Genomic DNA, 20,705 nt, shown 5'->3' with positions numbered 1-20,705 from the left:
TGACACCATAGAGGACCTACGTTTCGGCAGGTGGACAGGCTTCCGGTGGCACACGTGACCCAGGTTGACCTCCCTTGAATAAGGGGCCAAAGGTCAGGGCTCGATCTCGTCAACCCACCTAATTGGTTTGTGTGTTCTGCTACGTTGCGCAGGTGATGTTCGGCCTTGGACGGTATAGCTGCTCCATGCTTTAACTAAGGCTTTGACGGCACCGAAGCAACCCGATAGAAATACGGACAATCTCTTTATATATATATATATATATATATATATATATATATATATATATATATATATATATATAAAGGGCTGCGTTCAGTCGTCACAGTAATGCGCACTTAGCTGGCAGCGACAATGTACATTTGTCTGAACAAACGGCGTTTTATAGCAAGACAAGATTGAGGACGCGACCGACACGAGCGCCGTCTAGCAACCATAGCGTTCATTCGTAATGAAAGACCACATATATGCGGCCATCACCAATACAAGAGAACAGGACACATTTACATATCTTAAACAACATAAAGAGAGTTGTTATATCTCTAATGTGATTTTAACCGTGTCCTGCTCTCTTGCACTTGGCGATGGCCGCATATATGTGGCCTTTCCAACACGAATAAACATTATGGTTGCTAGTCAGCGGCGTGTGTGTCTAGTCGTTTCCTCTTCTTCTTCTGTTCAAAAGCGCTGTTTCTTTGTCCAAGTGCGCACCCAACAGATTAACAATTTGGTAACGTCCATTTATTTCGACTATGTGGTACTTACGCGGAGTTGCAGCGGAAAGCGTGTGGGCGAGCAACACGACCCACCGAGGGCAGCCCACGTAACGTTTTCTCTCTCTCTCTCTCCTTTTTAATGTTTCGACAACGCTGCCAGGTGGTGGAACACTCCATTTTTAGTCAAAACTCGCTAAGTGATGATGATGATGATAATGACGCTCGAAATTTTGTCTTTTTCAACTTTCGGTTGTTTCAAGACGTCTTTCTTATCATACTTTGAATTGTAGCTTTAAATTATCACCTCCGGTGGCTAGTCAACGGTCGGAATGTGAAAAGGCAAAACCTCCTCCGGTTTTCTAAAACGGTAACAAATTTCAAGATAGCGCTTTTGCCTAGAAAAGCAGCTTGATGCACTCAGATGGCTCACTCATAAGCTCTTCGGTATGTCTGCAGAAGTAACGACAAATGGAGACGCGCATGTATATCCCGAACCTTGGGATTTTATGGGGGAAGGTATTGAACTCGGCCAAAGTCACCGGAGTAACGTTGTAATTTAAGTCCCCAAGAAAAAAAAATACAGCTAGGACTCTAAAAGGCGAAGTTGTCGTCATACTGTGACTAAGATTACCAACACATACTGCAGGCCGCCTGGAGGTTTCTGCTTCAAACGAATTGAGAATACTTCCTCGCACACTATTCGGCCTATCGGGCCTTTCGCGTGCGTTGGGCGCCTTCCGAAGCATACAACGTTCTGCGCGTAATTATACACGTACCTGTGTGCACAATGCTGATAAGCCCCCCACCCCCTCCCCCCAGCGAAAGAAAAGAATTGATCGAGTCACTACTTAGCTCTACTGCGGCCACATCTGGTAAACCAAGAGTTATGCAGTGTACTCCGAGCACATTTCTTCCTTCTCTTTTTTAAGTAGTCACTATATCAGCCCTGATTTTCGAGCAAAAATGTAATGGCCGGGAACGAAAAATGCTTGTTTTTTCATCGTAAGAAAGCCGGGCTCGGTCAGCGCACACCAAGCTTCAGGCGCTGACTTCGTTGCATGCCGTGCTGTTGCCTCCGCAATGACACGTGCGTCCCCACTGTCCACTGGGAAGGCATAGGTGGCGGCACCCGCCGTTCAGGTGGCTGCAGGCATTGGCCACTGCGGTTGGGGAGGAGGAGCAAAGCGTCAACAATGTACACATAGACGGGCCAATCTATAGCGATCTTTATTATTTGCAACAAAGCGCATCTCACCTTGCTGTAAAACTACGCCAAAGTTGCGAATCAGGGCGCTTATTAATTGCAATCATAAAAGCAGGAACGTCCATTATATATTACGTTCATCTGCGCGTCATACGGTTTATTATCGTTGCCAGTGCAGCTATGCCCTTTGTGTCGAATATCTCGAGGAACTTGCGAGGCACTATACGGGCACACTACGAGGCACTAACGAGGCATTGACGAGGCAGACGCGCGCAACACCTATGAGTTGAACGTATGCAAAAACAGTACTCAACATAAAAGCTGCACCCTCGTGCGGCGGACTCCACAGATATCTGCTGGCTTACTCCTTGTTTGGAAGCACTTTTTCTATAGGATCCCGACTCGAGTGCGCAGGAAAAACCCTAGGCCATGTGTCAAAAATTGGGTAAGGGGGGGGGGGGGCGTGTATGCTCATGCTACGCTTGAGCGAGAGATACCCGAATGCTTAGGTGCAATGTGTTTCTCATAGCGTAGACCTTTAAGTGACTAGTTTTGGTCTTACTCTGTTGTTCTACAATGTACTAAAATATGGTATTCTAGTACACTTATTCCCGTTAGTACCCATATTCTAGCACACTATAGTTCGTCCTGGTCATTGCATTTGTCCATGCTGTGTCTGCACATTAACGTTGATTCCTAATATAACCATATTTAGCAATCACCGATTGTATAGCGCATTCCACCCGCCCGTCGCGGCTTGTCATGCGCTGCACTTACGCTGCGGACACTTTTCCGAGACCGCGGTGATGCCGTACAGCTTGCCGTTGCCGCCGAGCGGCAGCTTCAGGGGCTCCGCCGTGCCTCCGTTCCGGTCGACCACGTGGATGAACGGGCTGCAAAAAAAAAAAAAAAAAAAAAAAAAAAAAAAAACGAGGTGAAACCGCGGTCAATGGTCAGTCGGACAATAAGGGCAGAGCGCGCGGACCGTGCTGCTCACATTGTCCAGTCTGTCCAGTACACCTTCCCGGCAGCTACGGCCAGGCCGAACGGGTACTGGGCCGGCGTGTACACGACCCGTCGGCCGAGGCCGTTCAGGTTGACGCACTCGATGGTGCGACGTCCGGCGTCCGCCCAGCACAGGTCGTTGTGCTCCAGGTCGAGCGCCAGCATGTTGGGCGTCTCCAGGCCGCCGCCCTCGACCAGCACCAGCCGGCCGGAGCCGTCCATGTGGCATGACTCGATGCGTGGCGAGCGACGGTCCCAGTCGCTCCAGTACAGACGCCTGTGTGTGCAGAGAGAGATGCCGCGGACCGTGACGACAAGCCAGCCTGCTTATAACCATTCCTTACAAAAATGGGTTTGAAGTTTCTGTAGGCTTTCTTCCCTCTTGTGGAACCATCTTGTATGCTAAGTCTAAAGGTTTTCTGCTTGCATCATGTAGCGTTCATGCAGCTTATGTAACCGTAATGTTTGCCTGCAAACGCTGGCGGCGAACGCTATGCACGAAGGCGAGCTTTCTGGTTCTTTTTTTTTCTTTCCCCCCGCACGGCGTGATCCGCCGCTGCCGCCGATGCGCGGAGGCGAGCGCCATCTGGATGGTGTTGCAAGGAACCGAGCGGTGTGCGCCGCTCTCACTATAACAGACCTCAAACGGCAGCTGGAAAAGGGGTTTGTGTTTGAGTTTCCGCGTAACAGATACAGAACTCAAGACCCCCCATCATCCCCTTCCCGCCAACACCCCCAATTCCCAACCCCTTGAGCGATGGGAGACCTTGTTATCCAGCCCCGCCCTACCGATTCAGCTCGCACTGACGGACAGGGGCCAGGAGCTGCTGGGAACATATGGGTCCCGTAACTAGGGAACCACCCCGTCTGGTACCTGTGGGCACCACTAATATATTTTGGGCCTAATAAATGTTTATTCATCATCATCCGCGTAACAGAAGTATGTTTTCTTGTATATTCAAATTACAGTCTGACGCTATCGTGTCTGTATGTTGTGTGTAAGCCGTACTTCACGAATTTTCTGACGCATTTTACTTTGAGAAATTCAGTTACTTCAGTAACGCCTATGCGCCACGCGGAGGGCCGGCGGGGTTCGGGATAATATTGTTACGAGGCATTGCGTATGAGCCTGCCCTTAAAAGACTGCTGTGCTACGCGAAGAGAAAGAAGACGGGACATGCTTCGTGAGATGCTGTCAGCCATTCCCTGGTAGCAGCAGCCTGTATATATATTGTCTCTCCAGTGTACTTGTGAATCCCCGTGACAATTTGGTGGAGGTGCGGGGTATCGATCCCCGTACCGTGACAATATGATTTTTCTCTAACGGACAACGACGCCGACGCCGCATTTTCTGCGACACGAGGCCTTTACCGCATTGCCACAATTTCAGGCGACTTCATAGGCAAGTGATGGCGCCCTAGATGAATGCGGTTTTGCGATCGCTCGCACTATTGTTCCAAGGGTGTTTTAAGTGAGCAAGAAACAAAGGACGAGCAACGAAGTACGAATGCTTACCCGAGCGCCGGGTGCACAGCGATGCCCCTGGGGTTGACGAGCCCCGTGTTGACGATCACGTGGTGGTAGGCGCCGTCCAGGGAGGCAACCTCGACCGTGTCGTCGACCGAGTCCGTCCAGAAGAGGTTGCGCGAGGCCCAATCGAGGGCGACGCCTTCGGGCGACCGCAGTCCCGCCCGGAAGACCTCGGCCGACGACCCGTTGTAGAAGGCGCGCCTCACGGCGCCCGACGCGGCGTCCGTCCAGTAGATGCGCTGCTCGACGCAGTCGGCCGCGATGCCCACCACCGTCTGATGCGGCTCCATCAGGAGTAGCCTTCCCGGGCTACTCTTGCTCGGCTCGAGCGGCATCTGTAGGATGGACATGCCCTGGCCGAACAGCAGGTACTCCTCTCCCGTGGCCCGGGGCGCCGGCGCGCACGTGCGCCCGTCGCCGGTGAATCCCGGTTGGCATTGGCACACGTGGCCCTGCGACTCGGCGGGCACGCAGTCGGCGTTCCTGGAGCACAGCGCGGGGTCGTCCTGGCAGGACAGCGGCCGCGCCGCCGTCGGACGGCACACGTAGCCGTCGCCTTCCGTTCCGGGCTCGCAGACGCAGCGTTGCGACTGCGTCGAAGGGTCGAACACGCATCGCGCGTACGGGCCGCAGTCGCACGGCGCCGCCCCGGGGTGGTCGACCGGCGGCCTGCACGTCCGGCCGTCGCCTCGGTAGCCGTGGGCGCAGACGCATCGGTAGCGTTGGCCATCGTACGCGCACTGGGCGTTGGCGTCGCACTGGTCGGCCGTCGAGCACTCGTCCAGCGGCTGGCAGCGTCGACCGTCGCCTTCGAAGCCCTCCAGGCAGCGGCACTCGCGGCGACCGTCCGCTGTCGCCACGCAGGCGCCGCCCACGGGGGCGCAGTCGCTGGTCGTCTCGCAGCCGGACTCTGGGTCGATAAGCGAGGGTTCGGTCAACGTTTGTTACATAGGGGTGCGCGAGTATTCGCAATTTCGAATACCGGTCGAACAGTCCCTGTTATTCGATTCGCATTCGATTCGACAATTCACTACAGTCGCACGACACTCCCGTTCATACGACTTTCTCGCTTAATTCGAACGCTCTGGAAAGGGTTGGCGAAAAAAAACGTACACTGCTCTGGAAGAAAAAGTTAGTGCCGTTTCCCTTCGTGAACGTGGGTTACACGCAAGCACGTGGACGCCGCGAACATGCACAGCGAACACCGCGGCGTCGAAGCACAAACGGAAAGGGCGCGAACGTGGTGATTCTCTTCTCCACCTCCAGGCGCCTTCCTCCTGCGGCGCTCGCTTCCCTCGCAGCTTCAAACATAATCTCGTCGATTTCCCAGACGGGCCATCTACGCTTACGCGTAAAACTCGTATGGCTCAAACGTGAAAGCTTGCTGCTTCGATTAATTCGATCCCGCAGAGGACCCCTCATACGCGCAGCGGCTGCTATGTCTTGAAAAAAAAAAAGGAATTCACCAGACGGCGCTATATTGCTTTCCTAGGCGTAATGGTGTAACGTTCCCAAAGGCCATTCTGTGCCTAAAATTGGATATGTTGTCGGGGTTGGAAGTTGACCAAAGTTCAGTATAGGCCGGTTGGGTATGGGAGCCCAGGGTAAAACCACAAATGAGGCAGTGCAGGATGACGTCTTTGTCTTTGAAGTCAGGGAAGCGCAGGGCAAAACTATATTTTTGAGAAAGACTCACGAACATGGATGAAAATAAATGGGCGGCTAAAGTGCACAAGTATGTGTACCTCAAAAGCGCAGATACAGAGTGGAGGAAGAGGTGAAAAAAAGCTGACAACCAAGTATAGGGTAATTGGAAGTGTAAATAGAAATCCAGGAATCATCAAAAAAGGAAGTGAGAGAAACAAAGACAGTAAATTGGCAGAGACAGAAACAAAAAACAGTAAACAAAAAGACCATGGAGATTTACAAGAATGGGAAGACTAGCTTTACTTTTATTTTAGCAACCTTACTTTTCTTTTCAGTCCAACTCTGAGGCAGAGCTTAAACGTGTCGGCATTCGTTGCTGCATGCCAGGTAAGTCGCGCTTCAACAGTAAGAAGCAGAAAGACATTACAGACTGCCTCGAGCAATAAAAAATATTTGAATTTGGTCATTTTACGGTTGTTAGGCATTTCGACCTTTTTCGTATAGTTCGATGAAATCTTGCGGTTTAAGAATGGAATGAACGGGAGCCGACTGTATTCGAACTTTGTCGAATATTAGCTTCTTTCGATTATTTAAGGGACTTCATACTTAATTACGAAATTGATGTTCCTTGTTTTATCTTTCAATCCCTGTACTCGCTCACACCGATACAGGCCAACCTGCCTACATTTTCCCTCTCATACTCCCCTCTCTTATGCTGTTGGAATTGATACAAACGTTCTACTATCGTGGATTTCGTGTTAGCATACTGATATAAAACAGCACGTAATAAGAAATTCTTGTTCCGCTGAAAGTTTTAATTGTATTTTTTTTTCAGTTGTTGTTATTGTAGTTGAAGTAGCACAGAAATAGCAACAACTTGACATGGGCTAAGCGGCTCATGTTGAAGCAAATTGAAGCAGTGCGATGGTACGGCTTGACAAACACCGAAAACATGCACAGCAGTACTAGCGTTGCCTGCCAATTTTTTATAGCAAAAAAGTGCCATATGGGGGCATATACTGTATGAATAGATACGGGTTCTTATATGGAATCTCCGTACGTTCATATAATCATATGGGACGTGCCCTATATGTTCTAAATGATGACATACGGGTTACTCTCGTAGGATATGATATTAATGAGACACTCATACAATATGGGGGTCGTATGGGAGATACTTCATATGATACATGGGAATATACAGGTTCTTATATGGGACTCCCATACGTTCGTACGGGATAATTTCTTATGGGGTTTTCGATAGGAATATGCTTCTAAACTTCAAAGCAATCATTCGTTTAGCACATCAAGACAGTTAGTCTCTGTTCACACGAGTAACCATTGTAAAATGTTGCATTATAAGAAAACATGTTTTTGTTGAAAATGATAAATTTAAGAAGTCGATCACAAAGCTGTTAGAAGTCAGGAGGGCGAAATTTAGGCAAATCCATGTACAGCCGACTTCCGTTAATTAGACCCTGACGGGACCGATGAAATTGATAGAATTATTCGGCTGGTCGAATTAATCCATATGCTGAGAAAGTACCAGAACACACTGCCGATTCATTTGGAAATAGTTGTCAGATTCTAACACGCCCCCGAAACAAACGCGCGACCTCTTTCTATGTGTAAAAAGTAGAAAACTCACGTTGAAATGACATTAAAGCTCCCTCGATTTTTTAGTTAGAAGCATGGGCAAGTATTACGTGTTGCACAGTGGCGGCCAGTTTCCTAAAGTAAGTTTCGTTGCAATACGGCGATGCTTTGCGGCAAAGCATACAAACGCCACGAACTTCATTCTGGTTTCATATCCGATTGCACTGTACAGGCAATTTTCGGCCCAATTTTCTTGGGGGAAAAAAGGCGCGCGTTAGAATCGGCTAAATACCGTAATCTGACATTGTGAGCTACCATTATTGCTTGAAAATATTCCTAGGACAGGCCGAAAATCGACGGATTTCACTGTCTGCTAAGCTCCGCCGAGACAGACACTGACACTAAAGGGGTCGCAATTGAGGTGACAATAGCTAGGGGCCAGGCGTGTGTACGCTGACTGGTCAAATTTGAATTATCCAGCGACGGCCAATTTTAGGATCGAAATCACGAACGTTTGGGCCCATAGAAATACATGGTCGCCAGTGGGAACCTTCGGCCGGGATCGAATTAACCGAAAATTCGAATTAACCGGAGTCAATTTAAAGGACGTCTGCTGTACTATACCTATATATATCGTTCCCATGCTGGCTGAAGCGTCATACTCGCGGCTCCTGTAGACACTAGCAAGAGAGTTTCTTCTGGTAATTTTTATTGGAAACTCTATAAGTTTAGGGCGTAGCCTCCGAGAATGAGGGCGGGCGCAAGACTGCACAAGCCTCCCGATCTCTGAGGTCATGCTTACGAGGAAAGATACAATGCTTCACTCTTTCAATGGCATCAAGTGTAGTGCAGCAAAAATGGGGACACAAGAAGAAACGAACCACAAGCACAAGCGCTAAACACAAGCGCTAACTTTCAACTAATTTCAACTAACTTCAACTAATCCAAACAAGACCACGTGCATAGCGATTTTAGTTCTCTCATCTTATACAACAAAAACGCCCGTGTCCCGTGAATTGGGGGGGGGGGGCGCACGTTAAGGATCCCCTATTGGTCAAAATTAATCCGGAGTCCCACACTACAGCGTACCTCATAATCAAATGGTGGTTCTCGCACGTAAAATCCCAGAATTCAATTCTGCTTACAACAAGGAAGCACGAAAATCACTCTTAATAGAAGTGAAAATATGAGCAGTGTTTAGCAGATGCAGCCACCTCAAAAGGAATGCGCAAATAATCCAGCTCTTAAGCGGACAATGATAAAAAAGGTTGACTGATGCATTGGTCTTGCTGTACTACACTCCATACCGTTCCAAGAGGATCAAAAATTCCCAGGCGTCCTTAGCTATCGGCTAAGAGACGCGAAGGTGAAAGCATTGTAAAGCCTACTGTAACTCACCCTAATCCTCCTTAATCGACCCTAATCCACTTTAATCTACCTTAATCCACCCTCATCCATCCTCATACACCGTAATCCACTCTAATCCTCTTTAATACGTCTGAATCCACCCTAATGCACCTTAATTCACCTAATCCTCCATCATCCACCTTAATCGAGCTTAATCTACCTTAACGAACACTAATCCACCTTAATCCAATCACTAATCAATTAACTTTGCTAATCATTATCATCTCTTACACCCGTCTGGACATGCTTTGGTTCGCTTCTGGCCTTCGTTGGGTCACGTGACTTTCTTTACCTCACAACGCGACCTTGAAACAGAGATCGAAAGCTTTCGCTTTAAAACCGGCAAGCCCCTGTACGCCTGCACTCACCTCGGCTGTGCACGCACTGGTAGCCGTCGCCGCGGTATCCCGGCATGCACCGGCACTGGTGCTGTCCCGCGGAGGTGTTGTAGACACAGTGGGCGCGCGGGTGGCAGTCGGCCACGACGTTGCAGCCGGGCCTCTGGGCTCCGCCGTGCGGGTAGCACACGTAGCCGTCGCCCGAGAAACCCGGGTTACAGGCGCAGTAGTACGAGTCCACCTGATGATCGTACACGCATCGCGCGTCCGAGTGGCAGTCGTTGGCCTCGAGACATGACTCCTGGGCGCAGAAGCTGCCGTCGCCTCGCCAACCCGTGCGGCACCTGCGAGCAGAACCCGAAACTATATACAGTCGTACCCGGATATATAGACTCTGAAGCGGATCACAAAAATTTTCGATATATAGGTAATTCGATATAAACAATAAAAAACTTTATAGATAAATTTTCAAGGGGATTTTACAGCTGTTCCATATACACAATAATTCGGTATATGTGGGTTCCATATATCCGGGTTCGGCTGTACTGTTCACAAGACGGGCGTGAATTGGCGACGCCCCCACGCACACCAGACATACAGGGTGTCCCACGTAAACTTTAGCCAAACACAAGACGAAATAACGTCCGCGGCGTGTCTCTATGTCCGTGTCGTGTCCTTCTATCGCCTTTTGTGTTCCGTTTGCGCTACAGTGTACATAATACGTACTCCCCAAAGTTCGGGGGGAGGCCGAGACACAGTGTCGAGGCGAGAGTGGTATATGCATCTTTGCTTAGCAGTGCGACGATCGACTTGGAAGCGAGAGAAGTGACAAGAAAGAGCGCTGACTTACAGCAATTGTTATTGTGCACATAACCACGGCAATTAAATACCAGGCTAAGGCAGAACAGAAAGAACAGAAGGGTAGCACGTGCACGGGACTCAGTTTCCAACATACGTTATGCAAATCATGTGACTAAATATTGCACTTCTTTATCGCATAGCGACAATGAAGGGGCACTTACATAGCTAGCGCTCTACACAACGTATTTAAGCCGTGGTTATGTGCTCAATAAAAATTGCTGCAAGTCAGCGCTCTTTCCTGTCACTTCCCTCGCTTCCATGTATACATCGTCGCGCTGCGCTAATCAAAGATGCAACTTTACCAACACGCCCGCGGTCAGCCACCCTTAATTGTGGTATATACGCACTTGCATCCATACGTCCTGGTCGGGGCGTCGTACTGGCACTGCGCGTTCTCGTCGCACATGAGCGGCCTCTGTCGGCAGTCGGTGGCGGCCGGCACGCACGTGCTGCCGTCTCCAGTGTAGCCGACCGGGCAGCGGCACTGCGGAGGGTGGCGAGGACTCGGCTGTACGCACTCGGCCGCCGGATCGCAGCGCAGGGAGGCACACGTCGGCGCCTCCAGCCCTGCGGTGCGGCGCCGACACAGCTCGGTGTGAAATGACTTGTACATATTACAGGACAAAAAAAAAAAAAAAAAAAAGCAACCGATTGCAGTTACAACTACATTCATTATTGTGTTTATTATTTCATATATCTTCGATGTCCGAAGGCGCTACAGAAAGACGCTGGGCAAAAGTAAAGATAAAACTGCGCCGGAACAGTTAGAGGCGTATCACATTCAAATAAATTGTCACGCCTGTGGTAAGCAAACCTCTGTTCCAGTTACTTTTGTGCTTCAATGCATAAAAGAGTGTTCTGCTAAAAAAAAAAAAATTAAGTGGAACAACAGTGCATTTGTAGGGCGAGTTTGATGGCGCATATCTCCAAACTGGTGTCATTCTGTAAATTCATTCCAAGTGGATATATACGCCTTGCAAACTGACCGCTACAATTCGTAAATTGCAATATGTGCCGTAAGGTAATTAATTGAGAAGATAATTAGTAATGTTTTTTTTTCATTAGTTGTATATGTGTTTCGACTTTTCGTGCAAGTAATGTGCGCCTCTACGAATAATCCAGCTCAAGGATTAGGATTATGTTATCTGCAACAGGAGATTTTTAACAATTCCGGAAAACTTAAATATGATGACCTCGTATATACGCTTCGTATTCCGTATAAACTGTAGTAAACATTCGCTTACTAACTCAACAAGCATGGTGTCAGGCCCACGCAGGCAATCATGAACACATCTCACTCGATGACCGCGAGCACCCGGTGTCACAGAGCATGCCATGGATGATGAACAGCGCCGGCAGAGGGGAGCGCCCGTCGCGAAGGGAACGTTTCGTGCTGCCGCTCGCTTTACCCCTTCACCTGTGCTACAGTGTACTAACACTGTACCTGTGCCTCGTCTACAAAACAGCTTGCGCGACTACCAACACTACATTAAGCGCGCGGGAAGACAGCGCGCGTGAAGCCACCAGCCATTCTCGGCTCGCCCTTGCCTGCTCGTTTTTAAATCTGGCGCCCGTGCAGCAGATGACCTTCAGCATACGGCGCGCGACCCGCGTATGCTCTCGGCCACGCGGGCAGGCATAAATAAGGAGATAAAGCGAGATTTGATGGGAAAGGGCACTAAGCCTGCTTCCATGCAGGGAGCACGGCTCAGCGCCCTCCATAAATCAGGAACCAGCACGCTATTAAGGGACGCGCCCTCTCTTCCTCTAGTCCAGCCTTGAGGCAGAGCGGTCTCGATCACGTGACCTCGAACACTGGGCGCGCGGGAAACGGAGCGCGTCAAGCAACCATTCTTTTCAGCTCGGCCCTCGCGTGCTTGCCTTCGCACCCGCAGTACATCACGTGACCACCAACATACGGCGCGCGAGACGCTCCAGATTGGTCTCTCATGTTCTCCTCGCACTTGGAGCTTGGGCTTTATTCGGAACGGCACGGCGGCGCCGACGGCGCGAACGTGCCTCCAGTGTACGTACAATCGATATCGCCATAAATATGTAATTGATTACAAGTAATTCAGTACATCTAATTTGCCATATGCCGCGGCAGCCGCATTTCGATGGGGGCGAAATACAAAAAGAGAGTTGACAGTCACTTTAGCATCCTTACTTGATTTGAAGGCGAAAGCATGAGGACTTGTCTAAGATATCACCTTACATTAAAACTCCACCTTGATCCACCTTGTTATAATTTGTACCAACCTTAACCCACCATGCTCTAATTTGCATCAACCTTAATCCTCTTTAATCCACCTTAATTAATTCACCTTCATTCACTTTACTTCACCGTGAGATTTCGCAGTGTGAGCCGCAAAAGGTCCAGCGTCGGGAACGTGACGTCATCACTTAGTCACGAGGACTTTGACACCATCGAATGTTAACGCCGTACGGACGCAGTATTTTTCGTTTCACAGGGCATGCTATAAGGATTTCGCCTTAAAATTGCTAGTGTACCGTGCATTGGGTACGCGTTAAAGAACCCTAGCTGGTCAGAATTAATCTCGAGTCCCCCATCTACGGCGTGCCTCGTAATCAGACCTTAATTTTGGCACGTAAGACCGCAGAATTTAATCTTAACATATCCTGGGGGTATTCTGTAGGAGTCCACCTAGTGGACATGTCCATTTCGTCTGCTGTTAAACTTCTGACTGGCTGCGCTGCACGTCCGCAGCAACCAGGCGCCACAGCCAATCAGCACTTCAGCAGCCGAAGAAATGGACATGTCCCCTAGGTGAACTCTTACAGGATACCTCCCCAGGATATGTTGGTATTCTGTGTTGGCATCGGTTACTTGATGTCACGAATGTATTATTCTGTTGCAATGCGTTTTACGCTCGTTATTGAAAGAATAAACCAGGGGACGTATTCTGTAAGAGTCTACCTATCGGACATGTCCATTTCGTCTACTGTTGAAGTTCTGATTGGCTGGGCTGGGGTGCGCTTTAACAGGAGCCAGGCGTCATTAGCAGCCAATCAGCGCTTCAGCAGCAGATCAAATGAACATGTCCACTAGGTGAACTCTTACGGAAAACCTCCCCTGGTTGCGCGGTACACACGCTCGGCATGCTAGAAGGTATACGGGCGAGCACTAACGCTGGCAGCTGACGCCGTCACCCGTGTAACCCGGGCGGCATCGGCAGGCGAAGCCTCCGTCCGTGTTGGCGCACTCGGCGAGCACGTGGCAGTTGTGGCGGCCACTCTGGCACTCGTCCACGTCCACGCAAGCGGTCGACGCCCGCTGGGGCAGCGTGAGCGTCTCGTAGCCAACGTCGCACTGGCACCGCGTCTCGGCGCCGTCCGGCACACAGCGACTGTGCTCGCCGCACTCGACACCCTGGCACGGGTCGCTACCTGCACCCGTTCGCACATCAGCTGCGATGAGCCGCTTGAAGGGCGCTTTATAACTCTCGAATCCCGTCAAACAAAAATGTCGGTTATACACTGGAAGTTGTAAATCGCCACATAGACACTCGATCTCTCCCTTTTCCTCGTCCGCAAGCTACATTCCTTCCCCTCGCCTTCTGCCATACCGGAGCCGAGGGACCACGTCTCGTATGCATCACGGGACCCATCACCTTTTCAATGCGGATCATTCTTCTCCAAGTGAAGCCACTTTATTTGCGGGCGCCCGCGCGGTCGGGGTCATCTCGCTGTTTTGGCGGGCCGATCCCGGTGAAAGTGCAGTCTATCTCACAGTTTTCGTGAGCCGATTTCGGCCATAGTGCGGACTAAAATTATGTACCACTGGGACGAATGGGTATGTGCCCTGGGGTCGTTAGCTGTGTCTTAGTTTGTTTTCAATCTTATACAGGGTGTCCCAACTATCATGCCACGTAGCTGTACAGAACCAAGGTAATATTTGCCGTCGCTTGGAGATAATCAGATTATTTTTTGCATTCCGCCTAATTAGATGATTAGTCTTAATTTATTAATCAACTTATCAAATATTATAATTAGATGAGAAGTGTCAATGAGAAAATTGTAGAGCCACATGAAAAACTCCCCGATACCGCTTTCTGTTGCTCAATACGTGCTACGTAAAGGTGTTTTTTCGAGAATGAAAGATGCCTGCGAATACACAAAAAGTGCTTCGAGCGGCCAGTCGCGCGGCAATTTTGCGCGTCTTCCTCACGCTCGGAAAAACATTTTTACAGCGAAGCTGTTAAGGGCTCAGTCTTCGATGGTCACGTCCGGATGTAGAAAAAAACTCCCGTTGGCCGTATGCTGCATGTGCGAGTGAAAGCGAACGCACGGCGGAGAGCAAACGCAACTTCTTCCGTCGCGCGAAAGGCCGTGGGTGGTCGGGAGGGAGGGGAGGCGACATTTAGCTGCGGCACCAAATGCGTATCTTGCGACCGGACGCAAGGGGAACTGGCGACTCAATCTCCCACGCGAAAGGAGGACAGCGGGAAGGCAGCACGGGAGGGAGGGGTTGCGACTTCTGCTCTGCGAGAAACTTGTACTTTGCGCAGCGCCGGGCGGTCGCGACCGTCTGCACCGTATTTTAAAGCGATCTGCAACACGGCTCCTACTTTTGTATGCGCTGTGCTTTCGCAGCTCAGTTTCCTTTGAAGCGATAGACCGCATGAACCTTCGCTCGCTGCTGCTGGCGCGCTTGATCCCGCCAGCGTTTTGACAGCGGTTGTGTGTAGTCACACAAACAACGCGCAGAACTGTTGGCGGCGACGTTTTGCCCGCGTTCGCACCGAACGCGCGAGGCGTTGGTGACGTGTTTATGAAGAACGTGCCAACCTTTGCCGTACATCCTATGGCGGTGTACCGTATATAGCGACAATAAGGCCATGGTCACTAAATAAATGAAAACCGCCGGATCGTATATATTTCTCATTCTTTACTAGTTCAAATAACCAATTACACCATCACATCTTAATTGTCATAATTGGAAATACATAATTCCCACCATAGTACAGCTTCGCTTGTCGTCCATTTCCACCACAGTGGAAGGGCTGACAGTTTTTTATGTAGCACGTATTGAGCAACAGAAAGCTGTATCGGGTGTTGTTTACGTGACTCTACAATTTTCTCATAGACGCTTTTAATAGCGAAGCTGTTTAAGCCAGCCGTAATGTGTGGTTCGTATCAAGAAACTGCCGCGCCGTAGCCATGGCAACCAGGAGGGTGGCGCGGCATATGCGCACGTGGTCTCCCCTCGCCAGCTCCCTCCCTTCCCGACCCCCGCCTTTCTTCTCTCTGTGGCGCGCTGAGCCAGAAGAGAAAAAAAAAAAAGGCGAAAGCTTGCACTCGGCCGCAAAGCTCAAGACAAAGCGAAGCTGGCCGACTGATTGCGTCTCTTGGTTGTAGCTAGGTTGAACTTGGCTATGTCGAGGTTTAAACTTAGTTGTAGCTAGGTCTATACTCGTTTACGTTATCTGTGCTAGCACTGGAAAGGCTGTGGTAGTACTGGAAAGGTGCGCAGCGGTAGCGCGACGGTGCGGGGGAGGATGACGTCATACCAGCTGTGCCTCCGGCGACAGCGCGGTGGTGGCGTGATGGCGCGGCGCACCTTTCCAGTACTACCGCAGCCTTTCCTGTACTAGCACAGATGACGTACATGAGTATAACCTAGCTACAACCAAGTTTAAACCTCGACATAGCCAAGTTCAACCTAGCTACAACCAAGAGACGCTATCAATTAAACGGCCAGCTTCGTTGTGTCTTGAGCTTTGCGCAGCCTAGTGCAAGTTTTCGCCTTTTTTCATCTAATTATAATAATTGAGAAGTTGATTATTTATTAAGACTAATTATATAATTAGGCGGAATGCAAAAAATAATCAGAGTATCTCCAAGCGACGACAAACAAGATGACCTTGGTTCTGTCCAGCTATACGTGGCATTTGGATATTTTAAATCTTGGTGCATGATAGTTGGGACACCTTGTAAGCTCGCTCGTTTGGTGGCAAATATAGGTACAGATCTAATGCGCTTTCCACGTATTAATAACGACACATCTTGCGCCACAAAAGTATATGAGACTTAATGTCACTTGGAATTACATGACGCCTACCTACGGTATATTGTACACGTGTGCATTGTGCATGTTTTTTTTTTTTTTTTTCCGGTGACCGCTCTTCACCGGCTAACCGCTGTCACAATGTTATCGCCGCGACGCAAGACACGCTTTTATCGCAACTTTTTCAAATGTCGTTGTTTCTATCTATATTGTCTATGTTGTCGCCGCATCTCGTGTAATCAGATTGCATGCGCGACGCGAATGGTGTTGTACATTCTAGAAATCACGCTAGCATCAGCGATTACGCTGGAATCTACGCTAAGTTATGTATACATAAATAGCCGACACGTCCGACCCGTGGATCAATTTTCGACGACCGCCAACTGTGCTCGCCGCTATCAGTGTTCTTTGGGTGTAACTTGTTTTTCTGGGGACGAGTTAACCCAATAAAGAGTTCGTTTCTTGACTCACGGTTTTTTGCTACAATCTGGTTCATCGTCGCTACAACGTGACAATATGTGACGCACCCCTTTTTTTTTTTTTTGGGGGGGGGGGGGCGAATGTGAACAGAGAGGACGACGCCAAACAAGTTTTAAAATACGAAAAAAAAAACATCACCGACAATTACGAGACTCCTCAATGCGAAATTTTGAGCGCAGCTCTATATGTGTTTTCATTTCGCGATTTATTGGCTGGCGCGAACAACATTCTGTCTCGTGTGGCGCGCCGCAAACGGAGCGATGTGTGCCGCGACTGCCTCGCTATAATCTGGGGATCGCGAGAGTCAGCGCGTGGGTGACACGTGGGCGCGGTTCACAGCAGCAGCCGCAGACAGACCTCCCAGACGACGCGCGCTACACTCTGGCGCCATCTCGTAGCGATCGTCGCCGCACTATGCTTTTCTTCTCACGCTTTCGCCGTACCTAGATCCTCCTCCGCTTTCCTCCTCGCGTCTTTCATCCCCCGCTGCGCTCCGCATTCTCTCTTTCATCAGTCGCTGTGTTCGCTCGGTTACGCCGACGCCGACATTCGCCGCAAGAACGGGCGCCTAAGACCTGCGCTCTAAAATAAAGCTATATAGTTCTGCCGTACGCGTTGTTAACAGGCTAAAGAGTTGGAGTGACGTATGAGCGGCGTCCACTCACCGTCGACAGCGGTGACCTTGGTGGTCTGCGCGTAGCGAACGATGCTGTCCTTGTCGTTGAAGTCAATAAAGTTGCGCGAGACGTGAACGCGTTGCTGCGGCGCCCCTGGAGGCATGTGTGGACACTGGCCGAACGACACGGTCGTGTCCACCGTGTACTCTTTGGGTAGGGAGCTGCCCTCCAGCTGGAACGAGTGCGACAGGTGCGACTGTACCAGCCCTGAAACGAGAGGCGACGCGCAACTCAGAGAGGCAGCCGCGACTTTACTACCAATACTACTGCTATACTACTACTACTATTAACTACCAGTGCTACTACTAACTACTACTACTACTGCTGCTACACTACTAACTATACTACTGCTGTTGCTACACTACTAACTACTACTGCGGTTGCTACACTACTAACTACTACTGCTGTTGCTGCTACTAGTATACCATGTACTACTGCTACTACTGTGAAAGGGAAAAGGTTGTCATCCACCCGAGTGTTGCTCGAAGGAACGAAGGACAATAAACTAGCATGAAGGAACGATCACTAAGGGCTGCAAACAGCTTCGTGCTACATTCGGGTGGATGACAATATTTCCTTCCATGATATTTCCTCCACCTTGCAGGATTCCACAGAACTGATCTGTGAAACCGCTACTACTATATACTGCGTACCCGGACTGAGGAGGTTGTAGTCCTGCGTGAAGTCCTCAACGGTGACGCCCATGCCTTGGGCCACCGAGGGAAGGCTTCCTCGCACCTCGAGGCGCACCTTCATCATGTTGAACACGTCGAAGCCCTGGAAGTGGCCGCGGATGGTCACGTGGTGGCCCGTCTGCTTGAAGCGCACCTCCGAGGTCAGGTTGCACTCGCCGCCTTCAAGAAAGAATTGTCTCAGGAGAGGAGCTAGCAATGGTGAGAAGCAAAGTGCCGAACCGAAACTTTTCGGTTTTCGTTCCGGTTCAACTCCGCGAACTAAGCTGATCACGGCTGATGCTGTCTTGTCCAGCCTGCTTCCGCACAGAAAATAAATTAATATCAAATACTCGCTTAAATCGATTCCCACAATGCGTGAGAACTGCAGATATATATTTAATGCGTAAGCATTCTTTGGCGAGTACCCCAGCTGCGTCACGCGAAACGTGTAATGCTTTGCATCTGCACAAAAATGCGTAATTTGCAAAGTTAAGACATTTAATCGTTATAATAGTATAAATGTAGATGATTGGTAGCTTTATAAGCGAAAAGGAAGAATTTAAACCAATAAAATAAATAAAAAGTGAATGCCCATAGGGATACATAAGGCTCCTTAGAAAATGCATGTGGAAACTTATAGTACGGGTGGACCAACTTAAATTTGTGGGTGGATTAATTGAAATTTGTGGGTAGGCCTACTTGAAATTTGTGGGTGGGCCAACTTTAAATTTGTGGCTGGACTAGCTTGAAATCTGGGGGTGGGCCAACTTAAAATTTGGTGGGGGGCAACTTGAAATCTGGGAATGAGCTGACTTGACATTTGTGGGTGGGCCAACTTGAAATGGGGGGTGGCACGTAAGCGTAAATTTGGGGTTGAATCAACTTGAAATTTGGGATGGGCCAGCTTGAAATTTGAGGGGGTCAGCTTGAAATTTTGTGGTGGGCCAACTTGAAATGGGGGTGGCGCGTAAACTTAAATTTGGGGTTGGACCAACTTGAAATTTGGGGTGGGCCAGCTTGAAATCTGGGGATTGGCCGACTTGACATTTGGGGGTGGGCCAACTCGAAATGGGGAGGGGGTGGCGCGTAAACTTAGAGTTGGGGTTGAGCCAACTGGAAAAAAGGGGTAGGCCAGCTCGAAATGTGGGGATGGGCCAACTCGAAATTTTTTGGAGGGTTGGGCCAAATTGAAATTCGGGGTAGGCCAACTTGAATTTTTGTGGGTGGACAAAATTGACATTTGGGGGTAGCCCAACTGAAATTTGGAGGTATGCTTACACATACTTAGACAACACCAGTGGAGTTTCTGGATTCTTTTTCCGGTTTAGTTCCGGTTCAATGTGCCATAGTGAAGAGAAGGCACCCACCGGTGAGGACGAATCCGCTGCGTGCCCGTTCTCCCTGCGGCAGGGCGAACAGCCAGCCGACGACGTCGCCCAGTGCGAGCAGTGCTCGTAGGTCACTGCCCAGTGACGGTGGCGACACCCGGCTCAGCGTCGTGTACGTGCGACCGTTGGGCGTGTCCACGTACGAGTGGAAGTCCACCTCGTTGCCGATGGGCGCGTCGTTCAGCGAGCCCGTCAGCTTGCCCGACACGCGGTGCGGCGAGCCTGCGTATAACGTATACACACACACACATCTCGAACACTCCTCCGACGACGACGAAAAAAGAGGACGCTTAAGCTTCACCTTGGAACGCGATAGCGTTATCGGGCCCCACTCGTATCGCATTTTTCTTTACGAGTAGGCTTCACTGAAACACGCAATGTGGGAAAGTCAGCTTACAAAGACCAAGCTTACACCGATCCCCTTAAAGTCGGCGTCACTTTTAACAAATGCATTCCTAGGAAGACACTCTTCCAAGGGCAATATAAGCCGTCTTATATGAAAATATGAAACCACCAGGGGCGTAGACAGGGGGGGGGGGGATGATGGGGCTTCAGTTCCTTTCCCCCGAAATGTTTTCGAGCTGGCATGCACCACCGCAAAAAACAACCACCGGCACAGGGAATCATTCTAGATTTTGTATGCAAAGTCTTTTCCATGCTCGAAAATACATTTCGGCACGAAAATTGCGAACTCGGGGTCGATTTCGTGGCAACGCCCTTGCACCTGGAGTCACATAACGCAGGGAGCCCCATCCGAGCACAAACTTTCAAGGGCTTTTCGATAGCGAGCGGGCTCGTTGCGGCATCTCGCAGCGGCCGCGGAATCTACGGAGCGCGTGGGTTTCAATTGTGAAACTTTATAGGTATAAAGGTCTCGTAAACTTTTGACGCGAAAGATGCACTGACATTTCCAAAGGCGTGCTCTGGCACTTTATGTATTTAAAGGGACACTAAAGAGAAACCGGAAGTTGAGCTTTAATGGTGGATTATCCTATCTTAATCACAGTCATACCATTCTTACGGCGAAAAGATGTTTAATAAGCGAGAAAATAGCGAAAAACTGAAGGATAGGTGCAGACGCCCCTTCGAATTTCCCGCACTACATGTTCGTGACGTCGGAGATTACAAATGCAGGCCGGTCGCGATTGGTCGAG

The 20,705-nt window shown here is 49.7% G+C and overlaps 1 protein-coding gene across 2 annotated transcripts in view; it reads right to left on the bottom strand.

Annotated features, from left to right (window-relative positions):
- Positions 1-301: 301 nt before the first annotated feature.
- The window catches only part of LOC119434770 (nidogen), a 47,643-nt gene continuing 27,239 nt past the window's right edge, over positions 302-20,705 (bottom strand). Inside the window, exons 4-13 of one of the 2 annotated variants that reach the window (XM_037701846.2) lie at positions 19,531-19,773; positions 18,143-18,343; positions 17,478-17,696; positions 13,455-13,712; positions 10,652-10,871; positions 9,474-9,787; positions 4,441-5,365; positions 2,918-3,202; positions 2,698-2,813; positions 302-1,876 (exon numbers count right to left, since the gene is read on the bottom strand). In XM_037701846.2, coding sequence (XP_037557774.1) covers positions 1,755-1,876; positions 2,698-2,813; positions 2,918-3,202; positions 4,441-5,365; positions 9,474-9,787; positions 10,652-10,871; positions 13,455-13,712; positions 17,478-17,696; positions 18,143-18,343; positions 19,531-19,773 — 2,903 coding nt within the window. In that variant the 3' untranslated portion in view covers positions 302-1,754. The remainder of the gene's footprint in view (positions 1,877-2,697; positions 2,814-2,917; positions 3,203-4,440; positions 5,366-9,473; positions 9,788-10,651; positions 10,872-13,454; positions 13,713-17,477; positions 17,697-18,142; positions 18,344-19,530; positions 19,774-20,705) is intronic. The other variant, XM_037701847.2, reaches the window with a different exon arrangement.

Source organism: Dermacentor silvarum, unplaced genomic scaffold (genome assembly GCF_013339745.2).
Source record: "Dermacentor silvarum isolate Dsil-2018 unplaced genomic scaffold, BIME_Dsil_1.4 Seq239, whole genome shotgun sequence".
Classification (NCBI taxonomy): domain Eukaryota; kingdom Metazoa; phylum Arthropoda; class Arachnida; order Ixodida; family Ixodidae; genus Dermacentor; species Dermacentor silvarum.
The sequence above is the reverse complement of the archived record's forward strand: the minus strand, read 5'-3'. Positions and strand labels throughout refer to the sequence as shown.